Below are 18294 nucleotides of genomic sequence, written 5' to 3'. Positions count from 1 at the left end.
CTCCTTCCCTCAGTAGCCTTTGGACCTCTGACCTAATAAAGATCCGATCCTGGACACTGTACCGTCTGCTCCTGGTGGTGATGGCTTTGCAATCCAGGGCGAGGTTTGCAAACAGGGAAGGCGGATTGACCTTGAGGGTCGCGAAGCCGCAGACAGTGAGGGGGGGTATCGGGCCGCCGAATTTGAAAGTTAGACTTTGGAGATTACACTGGAAGTCTAAACCCAGGAGTGTGGCCGTGCAGAGGTGGGGAAGGACGTAGAGCCGGTAATTTTTAAACTCCCTTCCCTGGACTGTGAAATTTGCTACACAAAACACCTTTATCTCTACTGAGTGGGAACCGGAGGCCAGGAAGATTTTTTGATTAGCTGGGTGGACGAGGAGAGAACAGAGCCCATCCATCGAACATGGCGTCCGCGGGACAAGATGGCGGCACCCGGGGGCCACACGTGGCCCTGGAGGAGGAAGATGGCGGCGCCCGCTGGTCGCATGGGGACCGTGGAGAGGTTTGTGGTGGCGGTCCACATTCGCTGCCGGAGACCGCGGCGACCGCAGGGGCCTGGCATACCACCACGAAGTGGCCCTTTTCACCGCATCCCTTGCAGGTGGATGCGCGGGCCGGGCAGCGCTGCCGGGGGTGCTTCGCCTGCCTGCAAAAGTAGCAGCGGGGCCCTCCGGAGTTGCTACGCCGTCTTGCAGCACAAGCTTGTGGGGGGATGGAGGATGTCTCGGGGTCGGCTGCGGAGGGGTTCCACGCTGCCCAGGGGGCTGCCGCGCAGTCGGGAACGTAAGCGTGGGCGTTCCTGGAGGCCACATCCAGGGAGCCTGCAAGGGCCCATGCCTCCTTGAGGCCTAGGATGTCTTTTTACAGCAATCGCTGGCGGATTTGGGAGAACAGCATACCTGCCACGAAAGCGTCCCGGATCAAGAGTTCTGTGTGGTTGCTCGCCGAAACCTGCGGGCAGCTGCAGTTTCTCCCCAACAGCAGGAGCGCACGGTAGAATTGTTCCAGTGATTCCCCAGGGATTTGTCGCTTCGTTGCTAACAGATGTCGGGCGTAGACCTGGTTTACGGGGCGAATATAATGCCTTTTAGTAGCTCCATTGCTGCATCAAAATCGTCCCCGTCCTCAATGAGGATGTAAATTTCCGAGCTCACCCTCGAGTGCAGGACTTGCAATTTCTGTTCTCCCGTGGGTGTGTTTTCGGCCGTTCCGAGATATCCTTTAAAACACGCCAGCCAGTGCTTGAAGGTTGCCACTGGGTTCGCCGCGTGGGGGCTGAGTTGCAGACACTCCGGCTTGATTCGGAGCTCCATCCTTTTAAATCTAGCTTATTAAATTGATGCACGATCAATGACCACTAAAGCGAGGTTGTAGTCCAACTGAAGGCTTTAATAAGCTAGATGTTTCCCCCAGCAGCTCAGGTTCAGAAAGAAGGCTGCTGGGGCGGCACGGGCTCTTATACCCCACCTTGCAGGGCGGAGCTACCATACAGCTTGACCAATAGGAAACATACAGTATCTACCAATGGTGTTCCAGCATTACCAGGTACAGTAATACCTCTACACAGACTACCACACCTATTTCTGCCGTTTCGTACACTTCTGGTTCTTTTCTCCATTCACCGATACGTGGAAACGGTGCCCAGTTGCCTCAGCCTTCGAATTTACCATTTAAAACTGGAAAAAAGTCCGGGGGAAAGGTCCAAAAGTCCGACCATAGCGGGAGCCACCAAATGTGCGACTTACTCCTTCATAGCCGCCACCGGAAGCTGTGGCATTTTTCACTGGGATGCAAGGGGCAGAACAGGGAAAAGGGACAAGATGTTATCATACCTCTAACCTACTCTCCTGGCCCGAAGAGCACATTGAGACATCCCTATTTTGGGCTGAAGATGCTCCATAGCTCAGAGTGACTTCTACAAAGTTACTTTTAAAAGGGAAGAAAATAAATTAGGATATTGCATCCCCATTCAAAAGGAAACAAAAAGTATGCCAATAGATTCCTAAGCACAGATGTTTCATTTCAATAGCATTTCTTTTTCCAAAATTGAGTTTTATTCATAAATAATTTGCCTTATATTAAAATAAACAAATCTAGGATTTACATTCTACAATTGTCATTGAGGAAGTTATTATTGCACAAAAAAACAATCATAAATTGATTACCATAGTGTGCTGTGTTTTAAAGTGACATAAAATCAAAGGGTCTGTCCAATTGGACATGCTTTGCTGTCACAGGTACTTATTCACACAGAAGAACCACATATCTGTATTGCAACAAACAATCCATATACAACAGTACACTTTCTCAGGCAAAGCCTCTCTACATTTCGCTGGGATAAATTTGCATTGCATAACACAGCCAATTCCATTTGCACTCAAACCTAACTTAAGCAGGCTGGAGAAACGATGAAATCATTGTTACAGCCAAGAGGTTTGTCACATGTCAAGGGCTATGTTCCAAATTTAATTGTGAGGGAGACGCAGAATGATCTTCTCCCATGTTCGCACAGTCCTATTTGTTGCATGTATATTTTCGTTGGATTTTAACTAATGTGCAAGCATGTGATTATAACATATCCAATCAGTTGCGATTTGCTGCATATTACAATCTGCCTGCCAAGGCTGATGGGTCAAGAGACAATAGTCAGAAGGGCAATATGTGGCATCGCAGTGCATCACTGTACCAGCTCACTCTACAAGTGTTGCCTCTTTTGCGGCAAGGTAGCACAGTGGTTAGCATGGTTGCTTCACAGCTCCAAGGACCCAGATTCGATTCCCGGTTTGGGTCACCGTCTGTGCGGAGTTTGCACATTCTCCCCGTGTCTGCGTGGGTTTCCTCCGGGTGCTCTGGTTTCCTTCCACAGACCACAGATGTGCAGGTTAGGTGGATTGGCCATGATCAATTGCCCAAAAAGGTTAGGTGGGGCAACTGGGTTACGGGGATAGGGTGAAGGTGTGGGCTTAGGTAGGGTGCTCTTTCCAAGGGCCGGTGGAGACTCGATTGGCCGAATGACCTCCTTCTGCACTGTAAATTCTATGATTCTATGATAATGCATTATTGTATGAATCTGTGGAATTATTTACGATTTACTTTTCACTCCGTACCTCGTCCACCCACTATTTAACCTCACAGGGCAAATATTCGTTCTCAGGCTGGGCCACTGGGGAGGTACCAAGGTGGTGGAGTTAGGAGGGAGGAGAACAGTTTTATCCACTGGGAAAATGCAATGGAATATCAAGGTGCATCGCCTTCTCAAGTCTGTTTTCAATTAGGAAATAACGGGCGAAATTCTCCGGTATCGGCGCAATGTCCGCCGACTGGCGCCCAAAACGGCACAAATCAGTCGGGCATCGCGCCGCCCCAAAGGTGCGGAATGCTCTGCATCTTTGGGGGCTGAGCCCCAACCTTAAGGGGCTAGGCCAGCGGCGGACGAATTTCCGCCCCGCCAGCTTGCGCGGAAATGATATCTCCGGGCGGCGCATGCGTGGGAGTGTTAGCGGCCGCTGACGGCATTCCCGTCTCTTCCGCCTCCGCCATGGTGGAGACCGTGGTGAAGGCGGAAGGGAAAGAGTGCCCCCACGGCACAGGCCCGCCCGCAGATCGGTGGGCCCTGACCGCGGGCCAGGCCACCGTGGGGGCAACCCCCGGGGCCAGTTCACCCCGTGCCACCCCCAGGACCCCGGAGCCCACCGCGCCGCCTTGTCCCACCGGTAAGGTAGGTGGTTTAATCTACACCTGCGGGACAGGCATTTTAGCAGCGGGACTTCGGCCCATTCGGGCCGGAGAATCGCGGGGGGGGGCGCCAACCAGTGCGATTCCCGCCCCCGCCGAATATCTGGTGCCGGAGAATTCGGCAACCGACGGGGGCGGGATTCACGCCAGCCCGCGGCGATTCTCCAATCCAGCGGGGGGTTGGAGAATCTCGCCCAACATTTTGGACCCTTGGATGAAACAAAACCTAAAGATTTTAAATGGTGGTGCTTGGGACATGAGTGTACTTTAAATTTATTTTTAAATAGAGTTCTTTCAGCTTTTCAATAATATATAAATTAGCAATGTGAATTAAAGCTTATACAATCCAAAGAAAGTTTTGGACTCAGCAAAGTCAACTAGCCTTGAATCTGACACATTGACGTAAATTGATTCACCTTTCAAAAGGTGTATTATTCCCGCTTGATAACTATTTGTAGCCCATCCATTTTGATTCACAGAACAATAGTTTGTTTTCTTGGTTTCCATTAGAATCAAGTCTTTATGATAACGGTCCGTTCGTTTGAACACAATGTGCTCTAAGTTCTTTTTATGGTCACACAAGTGTGATCTGAAATAAATCTTGGAGTAAACAAAATAAATTCCAGCTTCGTTGATGACTAGGCCTCTGTCTTTGTACAGGATGCCCCTGGTGAAGGCATGTCCTCTCTGATCATCCCACATGAGTGGGTTGGAACCTGCGGCGATTGAATCCCCTGCAATAAAATCATTGCAAATAAAGATTAACAAACAACCAGACTTCATAGAATCACAGAATTGTTACGGCACAGAAGGAAGCCATCTGGCCCATTGTGTCCATGCTGGCCCTCTAAATGAGTATCACGACTTAGTGCCATTCTATCGACCAACATTTTCTGGCCGCTCCCACTGACAGGATCTTTCAGATGGCGAACCCCTGCCGCCAACAACGAAAAACACCTGTTGACAACGCGGGACTGAAAAACCTCACCGCCATCCAATACTGTGGGGGGGGGGGGGGACAGAACATCCCACCCTGAATCATCGAATATCCTCTTGAATGCCTCGATTGAACCTGCCTCCAACATGCTTCCAGACAGTGCATTCCAGGCCCAAACTACAGAATGTGGGCTAAACACAATGTGCACTGAACTCTCAACTTTAAGTTACTTGGAATACTCCTATTACATGAGTGACCAGGATGACAGGGACTGAATGCTTGAAACCAATGTGTCTACTCAGGCAGATACTTGGTAATGATTATTATATTACAGTGAATGGAATTTTAAATATAACATAATTTCTAATTCCAATGGATATGGAAGCTGTGCATCTTCAGTTCCACTAAATCACAGGCCAGTAAATTAAACCCAACTTTCTGGTAAACTAACATCCCATTCATTTTATAATTAATGGGAAATTGTATTCATTATACTTGTGAGCAAGCACATACATTCCTTATCTTCTCTCATATCTAAAGAAAGTTGATACTTAAAATGTAAATTGATGCAAAACAAGTGCGTTCAGGCTTTCTAAAGTTATAATTTTCAGAAGTCTAATAGCAGATTCAAGGAATCAAGATTGAGAAGAGTTGGAGAGCTGATATGCTGTGACAGTAATATATGTATAGATACAGCACATTATTAATTGCTTTGGTGACATCTAGTGGCAACTTAGCAATACTACACCTATTGATTTTAATTATGTAGAATGGGTGTCTGATTTTGGAGAGCCTCAGACTTAAGAAGACTCGGAACGGGAAATGCATCCTTTGTTGAGATTAGTCCAACTTCCTTCTCACCATTATCCCTCAGTCCCCTCACACACTAACCAGAAATATATCTAGTTACCTGTTCAATCAGATTTTATTATAAGGCTCAATGACCTTCCCTTACAGCTTGGTCCGTATGATTGCTTCTCTCTTCTGTGAAACCTTAATTTTCTGACTCTTAAATGATGCTGCCCCCCAGTGCTTGAAGTTTTTGTTAACATGCAAAGTTTGGATGAACCTTATCAATCCTTCTTTATCATTTTGAAAACTTCCAATCAGACACCCAGGTACCTCCCTCTCCTGGTGCGAACCAATCTAACGTCCGTAACCTTTCCTCAGACAATTCCTGAGTACAGGGGGCACTGCTGTTGCCCCATGCTGCACAAATCCAAGGACAAACAAAATACCTTTTGTTTGCTGCATTCTGATTGAACGCCTGTGTCCACTATTAGACAAGCAGCTCAATCTAACACTGATTCAATCCATTCATGGTGATCTTTAAAATAATTACTCTATATTTTACTCCTTATTTTTACAGGTTTGCTGCCATCAAATCTGCTTTGCTTTCCTTCCCCTGATGCTGCAGCTCCACCCCAACCCCCCACCACCACCTCCCATCTTCCCATTTGGATTCACCACCTTGTTTGACCTATTTTTGCTTCTCTGCACATTTGACTTTATTCCCATTTCTGTCTCTTTCCCTCCCCCACCACCACCCCCTCCCCCACCCCCACCATCACATTCCCTTCATTATTCATCTAATCGACTCTTCCCGCGTAACGATTCTGAGTTACTGACCTGTGAGGTGTGCTGCTGTTCTGAGGTCCTTGGGTGGCTTTGTAAAGTTTTGAGCTCCTATCAAAAGATGCAAGAAATGAATGCCGAGCAATAAATGACAGAGCAGCCTAGAACATGATAGTCCAAACGAACACAAGCTCATTTACTGGCAAGTTTTCTTTTGCGAGTCAGTTAGCTTGACCGAATCAACAAATTGAATGTAAAAGGACACTACTTGCGAATCTCAGTCCAATGCCAGGTTACAAGAAGTGAAATCAAACCAGCATTTTCCACACTCCCACCCATTCAAAAATACACCAAAGTAAGTGTCTATGTGGCTGCCATATTCCCTCTGTTAGTTTCCATTCAGCTTGATGCTTGTTGCACATTGTCTTTCTTGTATTATTATTCTCTTCAGAATTTCACGATTGTCTGGTCCCCTCCTAAAGCATAAAATTAATCCTCTAATGTGTGCCAAGGGTCCCAAGAGGTAATAGAAGTACATGTGCTGGATGTTCACCTCCTACTTATGAAATATCGCATATTTGCATTAAATTATCTCGTACTCACCAATAATCTTCTCTGCAACAGGACCCTTGCCTCCATTATCCTGATAAAAAGGGGGGAAAAAAATTAGTTTGAAGATTCTGATCTCAATTGCTTATTTCTCCCACCTTCCATTATTCAATGTGGGGATGTACCTGTTTCATTTCTTGGATCTCCTTTTGAAGCTCGAGTAAGTAGACTGTCCCTAGAGCCAGCCCCGCCAGTGCTAGGAGAACCAGGTTCAGAAGTAGAATGGTGCCCACAGTCCTCCAATCCAGTTTTCTCTTTTTCTTCAATGTGGGCAGTGCCCAGGCTGGTGGAGGCACATATGGATTGAGGTTTGGACTGCCATCCACCATATACACTTGTGGATATAGATAGTTCTGTTGCATGGTGCAGTTACACAGAAGACAAGCCCACGGTTCCGGAGTTCCTGCGACGTGCAGTGATCTCCCCTTCGGTAGTCTTTTCACGAGCGGAGTAATCCACTGGCTCACGTACCACAGACCAGGCTTTGAAGTTCTGCTGAAATGCCCAGGCTGGGTTTTTATAGTGATAAGCCAGTCTGTGTGTGACACACACCCCCTTTTGATTGAAGTGTGATAACAGCCGACCAAACGTTTCCAAGCGTTACTTCAGAAAAACGCGTGTGTTTTATCGTCTGATTACATCTGCATTGTGGTTTGTGCCTAAGCTGTTTTTTGCAATCGCTGCCTGAAGCCATGTGTGGCTTTAGACGCGTCAATAAGACGTCGCAAATCATATTGATACACACAGCAGGTAGTAGTTCAAATGTCGGAGCTCAACATGTCCTTTGCAGCCTGACCACACAATTAGTACTGCATTATCAGGAACGGGCTTTGCTGGGTGAGGGAAGCAGAGGGGGATATGTAAATGGACCAATCTGACACAACAACACTTCTAATTGGGGGGTTATTGTTTGATTCCTCGCTCTCTTTGACACTGCAGGATAGTTTAAAAAATACATCCCACAGTGGACTGAGCATTGCACTATCAAACGTTACCCCTTCCTGCCTCCAAATGCCCTGGTGTGAGGTGATTGCCTCATGAATTGCCCTTCCTGTGAATTAATTAACAGTAACACAGAGCAGCACAGTGGTGCAGTGGTTAGCACTGCAGCCTCACGGCGCCGAGGTCCCAGGTTCAATCCCGGCCCTGGGTCACTGTCCATGTGGAGTTTGCACATTCTTCCCGTGTTTGCGTGGGTTTCGCCCCCACAGCACAAAGATGTGCAGGCTAGGTGGATTGGCCACGCTAAATTGCCCCTTAATTGGAAAAAATTAATTGGGTACTCTAAAATTATAAAGAAAAAATAAAGAAAGAAAAAATTTACGGTAACCCAATATACAGTGTCTTTCTTGAATTATTCCACTTTGGGGCAGCACGGTGGCGCAGCGGTTGGCACTGCTGTCTCACAGCACCAAGGGCCTGAGTTCAATCCTGGCCCCGGGTCACTGTCCGTGTGGAATTTCACATTCTCTCCATGTCTGTTTGGGTCTCACCCTCACAACCATAAAAGATATTCAGGGTAGGTGAATTGGCCACTCTAAATTGCCCCTTAATTGGAAAAAATTAATTGGGTACTCTTAAAAAAAAAAAATTTTATTCAAAAGAAGAAATATCCCCCTCAATGTTAATAACCAATTTTTTCAAATAGGTAAATAAACATAGTCGGCACATTATTAATTAAAAAGAAAAAAAAACATCTTTCTTTCAATGTAATTGTTCTTGGGATGTGGGCACCGCTGGCTAGACCAGAATTTATTGCCCATCCCTAATTGCTCTTGAGAAGGTGGTGGTGAGCTGCCTTCGTGAACTGCTGCAGTCACTTTGATGTAGGTACACCCACAGTGCTGTTAAGAAGGGTGTTGCCAGATTTTAACCCAGTGACAATGAAGGCACTGCGATATAGGTCTGTTGCATGGCTCAGTTACACAAAAGACAAGGTGACAGTTTCATAGATTTCATAGAATTTACAGTGCAGAAGGAGGCCATTCGGCCCATCGAGTCTGCACCGGCTCTTGGAAAGAGCACCCTACACAAGGTCCACACCTCCACCCTATCCCCATAACCCAGTAACCCCACCCAACACTAAGGGCAATTTTGGACACTAAGGGCAATTTATCATGGCCAATCCACCTAACCTGCACATCTTTGGACTGTGGGAGGAAACCGGAGCACCCGGAGGAAACCCATGCACACACGGGGAGGTTGTGCAGACTCCGCACAGACAGTGACCCAAGCCGGAATCGAACCCGAGACCCTGAAGCTGTGATGCAATTGTGCTATCCACAATGCTACCGTGCTGCCCCTAATTTTTCCTACAGCGTATGATGAACTCTCCTTCAGTAATCTCTCCAAGGGCTAGGTAATCCACTGGCCCGCCTATTGCAGGGACAGGTTTTGAAGTTCAGCTCAAACATCCAGGATGGTGAGAGACTTGGAGGGGAACTTGCAGATGGTGGTGTTCACATCCATGACCTTCCCTTATTCTTTTATGTGATAGAGATCACACAGGTTTGGGAGGTGCTGCCTAAGGAGCCTTGGTGAGTTGCTGCTGTGCATCCAGTAGATGGTACTCTCTGCTGCCACTGTGTGTCAGTAGTGGAGGGAGTGAATATTTAAAGTGGTGGATAGAGTGCCAATCAAGCTGGCTGCTTTTTCCTGGATGATGTTGAGCTTCTTGAATATTGTTGGAGTTGCACTCATCCAGGCAAATGAAGAGTATCACAGTCCTGAATTGTGTCTTGTAAATGGTGGACAGATTTTGGAGAGTCAGGAGGTGAGTTACTCTGCAGGATTCCCAGCCTCTGACCTGCACTTGTGTCTACTGTATTTATTTGGGGAGTTCAATTTCTGATCAATAGTAACCCCCAGGATGTTGATAGTGGAGGATTCAGCAATGGTAATGTCTTTGATTTTCAAGGGATGATGGTTAGATACTCTCTTGTTGAAGATGGTCATTACCTGGCACTAGTGTGGTGCGAACGTTACTTGCCACTTACCCCAAACTTGAATATTGCCCAGGTCTCGCTGCATTTGGAAATAGACTGCACCAGTATCTAAGGAGTCACGAATAGCACTGAACATTGTGCAATTATTGGCAAACATCCTCACTTCTGATCTTATGATGGAAGGAAGGACAATGATGAAGCAGCTGAAGATGGTTGGGCCTAGGACTCTATCCTGAGGAACTCCTGCAGCAATGTCCTGAGACTAAAATGATTGACTTCCAACAACCACAACCATCTTTATTTGTGCTAGGTATGATGATTCCAATCAGTGGAGAATTTTTGTTTTTGATATCCATTGACTTCAGTTTTGCTAGGGCTCCTTGATGCAAGCTTACATTTATTTCAGGATCTCAATTCATCACAAGGAACTTCACTACCAATGAGGTGCTTTCTTGTTTGTAGTCATTGTGCAAGTCCCACATACTGCAATGAAATAAACGGCCTGATAATCTGTTTTACTGATGTTGATTCAGAAATAAGTATTGGACAGAACAGTTTTTTATTATGCATTCATGGGTTGTGGGCATCGCTGGAAGCCAGCATTTCATTGTCCACCCACAATTTCCTTTGTGAAGATGGTAGTGACATACCTCCTTGAACCGCTCAGGTCCTTCAAGCATAGGTACAGCGGCAGTGCTATTGAAAGGGAGTTTAAGGATTTTGACCCTGCGATGATGAAGGGGCAGTGATATAATGAGGATGGCATGTGACTGAGAGGAGAGTTTACTGTTGGTAGCGTTCCCATGCAGCTTCCGCCCACATTGGCCTTTGAGATGGTAGAGATCATGCTTTTACCTCATCAGTTGAATATAGTGTTTAAAGTGTCATGTGAGAGTGCCTTTAAGAAATGGGTGTTTAATAAATGTACCTTTAAGAAATGGATGTTTATCAGTGATGTCAGAGTGAGGGTGGAGCTGGGCTGTCTGTCAGCTTTTTACTTTCATTTTAGGCTGTTTGCCACAGGGTGTGTTTTAGTTTTGTTTTCTGTATTGGAGCTGAAGCCAGACAGAGCATGTGTACTGTTGATCTCTCTGCCCTAAAAGACTAACTCTTGATCATTTGGTGAATTCAGAATTATAAATGTTCTCAGTAGTGAATGTAAACCATGTGCTTCTGTTAAAAGGTGTTTCTTTTGTCTTCTAGATGCTGTTTGGGAAGTTATTAAGGATTACTTAGTGTTGTATTCTTTGGGGGATGTATTTGAATTGCTGGTTGCTAAGATGTTCACTGTATGTTTTAAAAGGGCTAACTTAAGTTCATAGAATAAACATTGTTTTGCTTTAAAAAATACTTTTCCATTTCTGCTGTACTACACCTGTAGAGTGGGCCGTGTGCTCCCCATTCCACAATCTATTAAAAGTTGTGGGGCAGGTGAACTTCATGCTACACTTTGAGGTTCTCTAAACCCTGGCCCATAACAAAAGAGCCTGAGGACATAACCATGTGCCTTAGTCTAAAGTACACGATCTACCATCGACAAGCAATTCTTTCAGGGTTAAAGTGTAATTCAGAACTGGAACTCTTTCTTCCTCATTGTCTTCCCATTCTCCTGCAATATTCAGATCTTTAAACCTTGGTATTACCTCAACCCTACTCTTTTTTTTTTTAACACTTTTCTTTTTTATCTTTTTAAATCATAATGGTTCACTGCATAAAGGGCATGTCCCCTCACTGAGCTCTCCCAACTTAAACAAAAAAATCCTGCTGTGCTGCTGAGCCATTCTAGATTTTAGAGATTAGCTGGTTGCTGGTTTTAAATTCCATGCTGTCTCCATAGTGTAGCCATGTAAAATGGCTAACGCCCGATTAGAATGGCCAAACCCCGATTTAAAATGGCGAACGGAAGAGGCTGATGGGAAAATAAGCCAACAGGACTCAAACAGACAGCTGCAGGTAAAACAGTGTATTCATCTCTGGGGAAGCCAGACCGAATCGATACGTGCAGCCATTAACACCCCAGCCATCTGCATATTAATCAGCAATCTCCGGGAACAATTGATACAAAATAGACACACAAAGCCGACCCAGACCTTTCGGCGCCAGCAGGAGCTGACACAAAGAGTGGTAAACGACCACCCCTCGATCAAGGAATCGCTCCAGGATTGGAGAATATCGAGCCAAGTGATTGGGACCAAGTCCAATCGCTTGGAACCAGGTACAAGGTCCGCCCCGAGAGGCAGGAAGCCCCTGGGGACTATAAGAGTAGGGGCCAAGTTCAAATCGATCCTCCTTCACTGAGTGCTGAATTTGGTGCTTTTTGAGTGCTATAGTAAGAGTTTGGTGACCGAGGGAGTATAAGGCTTCATTTTTATCTAAAGTTTAGTCTTTCTTTTATTTAGTTAATTAACTTAAAAGTTGCTGTTTGGTTTAGAAGAAGGTGAATTTTCAATAAGCTTTAAACAGGCTTCTACTTGTAGGCACTTGCAGCTGGAGCTTGTTAATTAGTTAATTGGATTAGGCCAGTTTTTCAGAGGCTAGATTCACAGTATAAAAGTGTTCCCCTACAGTACAGACTTTGTTTGCACTGAGTGCTGAATTTGGTGTTTTTTGAGTGCTATAGTAAGAGTTTGGTGACCGAGGGAGTATAAGGCTTCATTTTTATCTAAAGTTTAGTCTTTCTTTTATTTAGTTAATTAACTTAAAAGTTGCTGTTTGGTTGAGAAGAAGGTGAATTTTCAATAAGCTTTAAACAGGCTTCTACTTGTAGGCACTTGCAGCTGGAGCTTGTTAATTAGTTAATTGGATTAGGCCAGTTTTTCAGAGGCTAGATTCACAGTATAAAAGTGTTCCCCTACAGTGCAGACTTTGTATGCACTGAGTGCTGAATTTGGTGTTTTTTGAGTGCTATAGTAAGAGTTTGGTGACCGAGGGAGTATAAGGCTTCATTTTTATCTAAAGTTTCGTCTTTCTTTTATTTAGTTAATTAACTTAAAAGTTGCTGTTTGGTTGAGAAGAAGGTGAATTTTCAATAAGCTTTAAACAGGCTTCTACTTGTAGGCACTTGCAGCTGGAGCTTGTTAATTAGTTAATTGGATTAGGCCAGTTTTTCAGAGGCTAGATTCACAGTATAAAAGTGTTCCCCTACAGTGCAGACTTTGTTTGCAATGAGTGCTGAATTTGGTGCTTTTTGAGTGCTATAGTAAGAGTTTGGTGACCGAGGGAGTTAGGTGAGGAGGGAGTAAGGTGCTCCTTTCATTTTGTTTCCGACACATTTCCACAAAGAGTGCGAAGAGAGCCAGGAGTTTACAGAAAGTGTAGCTGACTGGGAGCAGAGTCGGAGGGCGGAGATCTAGTTAGTCCACAGGGCAGCTATATTCTGTCAGGTAAGAAGGGATGGAGGCTAGGCCAGTTGCATGCTCCTCCTGTAGGATGTGGGTGGTGAGGGATACCACCGGTGTCCCCGCTGACTATACCTGCGGGAAGTGCACCCAACTTCAGCTCCTCAAAGACCGTGTTAGGGAACTGGAGCTGAAGATGGATGAACTTCAGATCATCCGGGAGGCAGAGGGGGTGATTGAGAAGAGTTACAGGGAGGTAACCATACCCAAGGTACAGGACAAGAATAGCTGGGTTACAGTCAGGGGAAAAAAACAAACAGGCAGACAGTGCAGGGATCCCTCATGGCCGTTCCCCTTCAAAACAAGTATACCATTTTGGATGCTGTTGGGGGGGATGACCTACCGGGGGAAGGTTCTAGCGGCCAGGTATCTGGCACTGAGTCTGGCTCTGGGGCTCAGAAGGGAAGGGGGGAGAATAGAAAAGCAATAGTTGTAGGAGATTCAATTGTTAGGGGAATAGATAGGAGATTCTGTGGTCGCGAGCGAGACTCCCGGAAGGTATGTTGCCTCCCGGGTGCCAGAGCCAGGGATGTCTCGGATCGTGTCTTCAGGATCCTTAAGGGGGAGGGTGAGCAGCCAGAAGTCGTGGTGCACATTGGTACCAACAACATGGGTAGGAAAAGGGGTGTGGAAGTAATAAACATGTTTAGGGAGTTAGGCTGGAAGTTAAAAGCCAGGACAGACAGAGTTGTCATCTCTGGTTTGTTGCCGGTGCCACGTGATAGCGAGGCTAGGAATAGGGAGAGAGTGCAGCTGAACACGTGGCTGCAGGAATGGTGTAGGAGGGAGGGCTTCAGGTATTTGGATAATTGGAGTGCATTCTGGGGAACGTGGGACCTGTACAAGCAGGACGGGTTGCATCTGAACCAGAGGGGCACCAATATCCTGGGAGGGAGGTTTTCTAGTACTCTTCGGGAGGGTTTAAACTAATTTGGCAGGGGAATGGGAACCGGATTTGTAGTCCAGCAACTAAGGTAGCCGATATTCAGGACGCCAAAGCATGTAGTGAGGCAGTGGGGAAGGGAACACTGACAAAGGAGAGTACTTGCAGGCACGGAGATGGGTTGAAGTGTGTATACTTCAACGCAAGAAGCATCAGGAATAAGTTGGGTGAACTTAAGGCATGGATCGGTACTTGGGACTACGATGTGGTGGCCATCACGGAAACTTGGATAGAAGAGGGGCAGAAATGGTTGTTGGAGGTCCCTGGTTATAGATGTTTCAATAAGATTAGGGAGGGTGGTAAAAGAGGTGGGGGGGTGGCATTATTAATTAGAGATAGTATAACAGCTGCAGAAAGGCAGTTCGAGGAGTATCACCCTATTGAGGTAGTATGGGTTGAAGTCAGAAATAGGAAAGGAGCAGTCACCTTGTTCGGAGTTTTCTATAGGCCCCCCAATAGTAGCAGAGATGTGGAGGAACAGATTGGGAAACAGATTTTGGAAAGGTGCAGAAGTCATAGGGTAGTAGTCATGGGCGACTTTAACTTCCCAAATATTGAGTGGAAACTCTTTAGATCAAATAGTTTGGATGGGGTGGTGTTTGTGCAGTGTGTCCAGGAAGCTTTTCTAACACAGTATGTAGATTGTCCGACCAGAGGAGGGGCAATATTGGATTTAGTACTGGGTAATGAACCATGGCAAGTGATAGATTTGTTAGTGGGGGAGCATTTTGGAGATAGTGACCACAATTCTGTGACTTTCACTTTAGTAATGGAGAGGGATAGGTACGTGCAACAGGGCAAGGTTTACAATTGGGGGAAGGGTAAATACGATGTTGTCAGACAAGAATTGGAGTGCATAAGTTGGGAACATAGGCTGGCAGGGAAGGACACAAGTGAAATGTGGAACTTGTTCAAGGAACAAGGTGCTACGTGTCCTTGATATGTATGTCCCTGTCAGGCAGGGAAGAGATGGTCGAGTGAGGTAACCATGGTTGACAAGAGAGGTTGAATGTCTTGTTCAGAGGAAAAAGGAGACTTATGTAAGGCTGAGGAAACAAGGTTCAGACAGGGCATTGGAGGGATACAAGATAGCCAGGAGGGAATTGAAGAAAGGGATTAGGAGAGCTAAGGGAGGGCATGAACAATCTTTGGCGGGTAGGATCAAGGAAAACCCCAAGGCCTTTTACACATATGTGAGAAATATGAGAATGACTAGAGCAAGGGTAGGTCCGATCAAGGACAGTAGCGGGAGATTGTGTATTGAGTCTGAAGAGATAGGAGAGGTCTTGAACGAGTACTTTTCTTCTGTATTTACAAATGAGAGGGGCAATATTGTTGGAGAGGACAGTGTGAAACAGATTGGTAAGCTCGAGGAAATACTTGTTAGGAAGGAAGATGTGTTGGGCATTTTGATAAACTTGAGGATAGACAAGTCCCCCGGGCCTGACGGGATATATCCAAGGATTCTATGGGAAGCAAGAGATGAAATTGCAGAGCCGTTGGCAATGATCTTTTCGTCCTCACTGTCAACAGGGGTGGTACCAGGGGATTGGAGAGTAGCGAATGTCGTGCCCCTGTTCAAAAAAGGGACTAGGGATAACCCTGGGAATTACAGGCCAGTTAGTCTTACTTCGGTGGTAGGCAAAGTAATGGAAAGGGTACTGAAGGATAGGATTTCTGAGCATCTGGCAAGACACTGCTTGATTAGGGATAGTCAGCACGGATTTGTGAGGGGTAGGTCTTGCCTTACAAGTCTTATTGAATTCTTTGAGGAGGTGACCAAGCATGTGGATGAAGGTAAAGCAGTGGATGTAGTGTACATGGATTTTAGTAAGGCATTTGATAAGGTTCCCCATGGTAGGCTTATGCAGAAAGTAAGGAGGCATGGAATAGTGGGAAATTTGGCCAGTTGGATAACGAACTGGCTAACCGATAGAAGTCAGAGAGTGGTGGTGGATGGTAAATATTCAGCCTGGATCCCAGTTACCAGTGGCGTACCGCAGGGATCAGTTCTGGGTCCTCTGCTGTTTGTGATTTTCATTAATGACTTGGATGAGGGAGTTGAAGGGTGGGTCAGTAAATTTGCAGACGATACAAAGATTGGTGGAGTTGTGGATAGTGAGGAGGGCTGTTGTCGGCTGCAAAGAGACATAGATAGGATGCAGAGCTGGGCTGAGAAGTGGCAGATGGAGTTTAACCCTGAAAAGTGTGAGGTTGTCCATTTTGGAAGGACAACTATGAATGCGGAATACAGGGTTAACGGTAGAGTTCTTGGCAATGTGGAGGAGCAGAGAGATCTTGGGGTCTATGTTCATACATCTTTGAAAGTTGCCACTCAAGTGGATAGAGCTGTGAAGAAGGCCTATGGTGTGCTCGCGTTCATTAACAGAGGGATTGAATTTAAGAGCCGTGAGGTGATGATGCAGCTATACAAAACTTTGGTAAGGCCACATTTGGAGCACTGTGTACAGTTCTAGTCGCCTCATTTTAGGAAGGATGTGGAAGCTTTGGAAAAGGTGCAAAGAAGATTTACCAGGATGTTGCCTGGAATGGAGAGTAGGTCTTACGAGGAAAGGTTGAGGGTGCTAGGCCTTTTCTCATTAGAACGGAGAAGGATGAGGGGCGACTTGATAGAGGTTTATAAGATGATCAGGGGAATAGATAGAGTAGACAGTCAGAGACTTTTTCCCCGGGTGGAACAAACCATTACAAGGGGACATAAATTTAAGGTGAAAGGTGGAAGATATAGGTAGGGATATCAGAGGTAGGTTCTTTACCCTGAGAGTAGTGGGGGCATGGAATGCACTGCCTGTGGAAGTAGTTGAGTCGGAAACGTTAGGGACCTTCAAGCAGCTATTGGATAGGTACATGGATTACGGTAAAATGATATAGTGTAAATTTATTTGTTCTTAAGGGCAGCACGGTAGCATTGTGGATAGCACAATGCTTCACAGCTCCAGGGTCTCAGGTTCGATTCTGGCTTGGGTCACTGTCTGTGCGGAGTCTGCACATCCTCCCCTTGTCTGCGTGGGTTTCCTCCGGGTGCTCCGGTTTCCTCCCACAGTCCAAAGATGTGCAGGTTAGGTGAATTGGCCAATGATAAATTGCCCTTAATGTCCAAAATTGCCCTTGGTGTTGGGTGGAGGTGTTGAGTTTGGGTAGGGTGCTCTTTCCAGGAGCCGGTGCAGACTCAAAGGGCCGAATGGCCTCCTTCTGCACTGTAAATTCAATGATAATCTATGATTAATCTAGGACAAAGGTTCGGCACAACATCGTGGGCCGAAGGGCCTGTTCTGTGCTGTATTTTCTATGTTCTATGTTCTATGTTCTTCTCCTCTCCGCACCCTTCGAGACCCTTGCTGAAAGAGAACGTAAGTTTTACTCCAACGATCGCTACCAGATAGGCACTCCTGACTATCGACCTGTACCAGCTTTTGAATCCCGCAGGCTCAGAACCCATTCGAAAGGCCATTTGTTTCCCTGACCTGGTGGGCCATTTCCAAAGTTAAGTATTGGCCTGTTAGTTGTAGGAAGTAGCTTAGAGGTAGAATTAATGTATAAGTATTAATTGCTGTATATAATAAATGAGCGTTGATTTAACTCTTACTAAGCAGTGTGTTGGATTATTAATCATTACTCGGACTTGAACCACGTGGCGGTATCAGAAAGATACCTGGCGACTCGTGAGCAAAGGTGACAGAATTGGAGCAATTAAACTAAGGCTAAAACGAGCAACAATCAGGATGTTCAATAATTCTTAGCCTTGCCAGCGATGGCGTCATACTGTGAATGAGTAAAGAAAATTATGTGATGAGCCTTAACTTTAATCGTAACTCTTGATAAAGAGAATGCAGAAAGGCATAGCTGTCATTAAAATGTCACATTTGGAGAGGGAACAAGAGAGTTCAATATTAAGGGTCAGCAATGTAGGTCAAAATTGCAATACTCAGGAACTTGCATTATCAGGACGCTGTGGGTTAACCATCATCTTTGCTGACTCAATTAACTCATGCTGGAGTTCGTTGTCATTTATTGAAAATGGAAAATGCGAATCATTTTATTGGATGATCTCAACCGTTACTGATATTTAAGAGAATAAAAATTCTGACAGCCAGAACTGCATCTGAGGATAACCCCTGTTGGTTAAGTG

At 45.7% G+C, this 18294-nt stretch overlaps 1 protein-coding gene across 1 annotated transcript; it reads right to left on the bottom strand.

The window, feature by feature from the left end:
• Positions 1-3630: 3630 nt before the first annotated feature.
• Positions 3631-7283, bottom strand: LOC140427329 (tumor necrosis factor ligand superfamily member 6-like). Its single transcript, XM_072512885.1, has 4 exons — positions 6984-7283; positions 6853-6892; positions 6304-6360; positions 3631-4471 (listed from the first exon to the last, which is right to left on the bottom strand). The coding sequence occupies exons 1-4, from the start codon at positions 7218-7220 to the stop codon at positions 4068-4070; spliced, it is 738 nt and encodes a 245-aa protein (XP_072368986.1). The 5' UTR covers positions 7221-7283; the 3' UTR covers positions 3631-4067.
• Positions 7284-18294: the final 11011 nt, after the last annotated feature.

This window comes from Scyliorhinus torazame, chromosome 7 (genome assembly GCF_047496885.1).
Source record: "Scyliorhinus torazame isolate Kashiwa2021f chromosome 7, sScyTor2.1, whole genome shotgun sequence".
In the NCBI taxonomy this organism is placed as follows: Eukaryota; Metazoa; Chordata; class Chondrichthyes; order Carcharhiniformes; family Scyliorhinidae; genus Scyliorhinus; species Scyliorhinus torazame.
This window is presented reverse-complemented; position numbering and strand designations above follow the sequence as displayed.

Excerpts from the sequence above, each read along its gene's own strand:
- LOC140427329 (XM_072512885.1), bottom strand. The coding sequence starts at position 7,220 with ATGCAACAGAACTATCTATATCCACAAGTGTATATGGTGGATGGCAGT. Across the intron at positions 6,893-6,983 it reads AGATCCAAGAAATGAAACAG|GATAATGGAGGCAAGGGTCC; the intron begins GTACATCCCCAC and ends CCTTTTTATCAG. Across the intron at positions 4,472-6,303 it reads AACAGCAGCACACCTCACAG|GGGATTCAATCGCCGCAGGT; the intron begins GTCAGTAACTCA and ends ATTTTATTGCAG.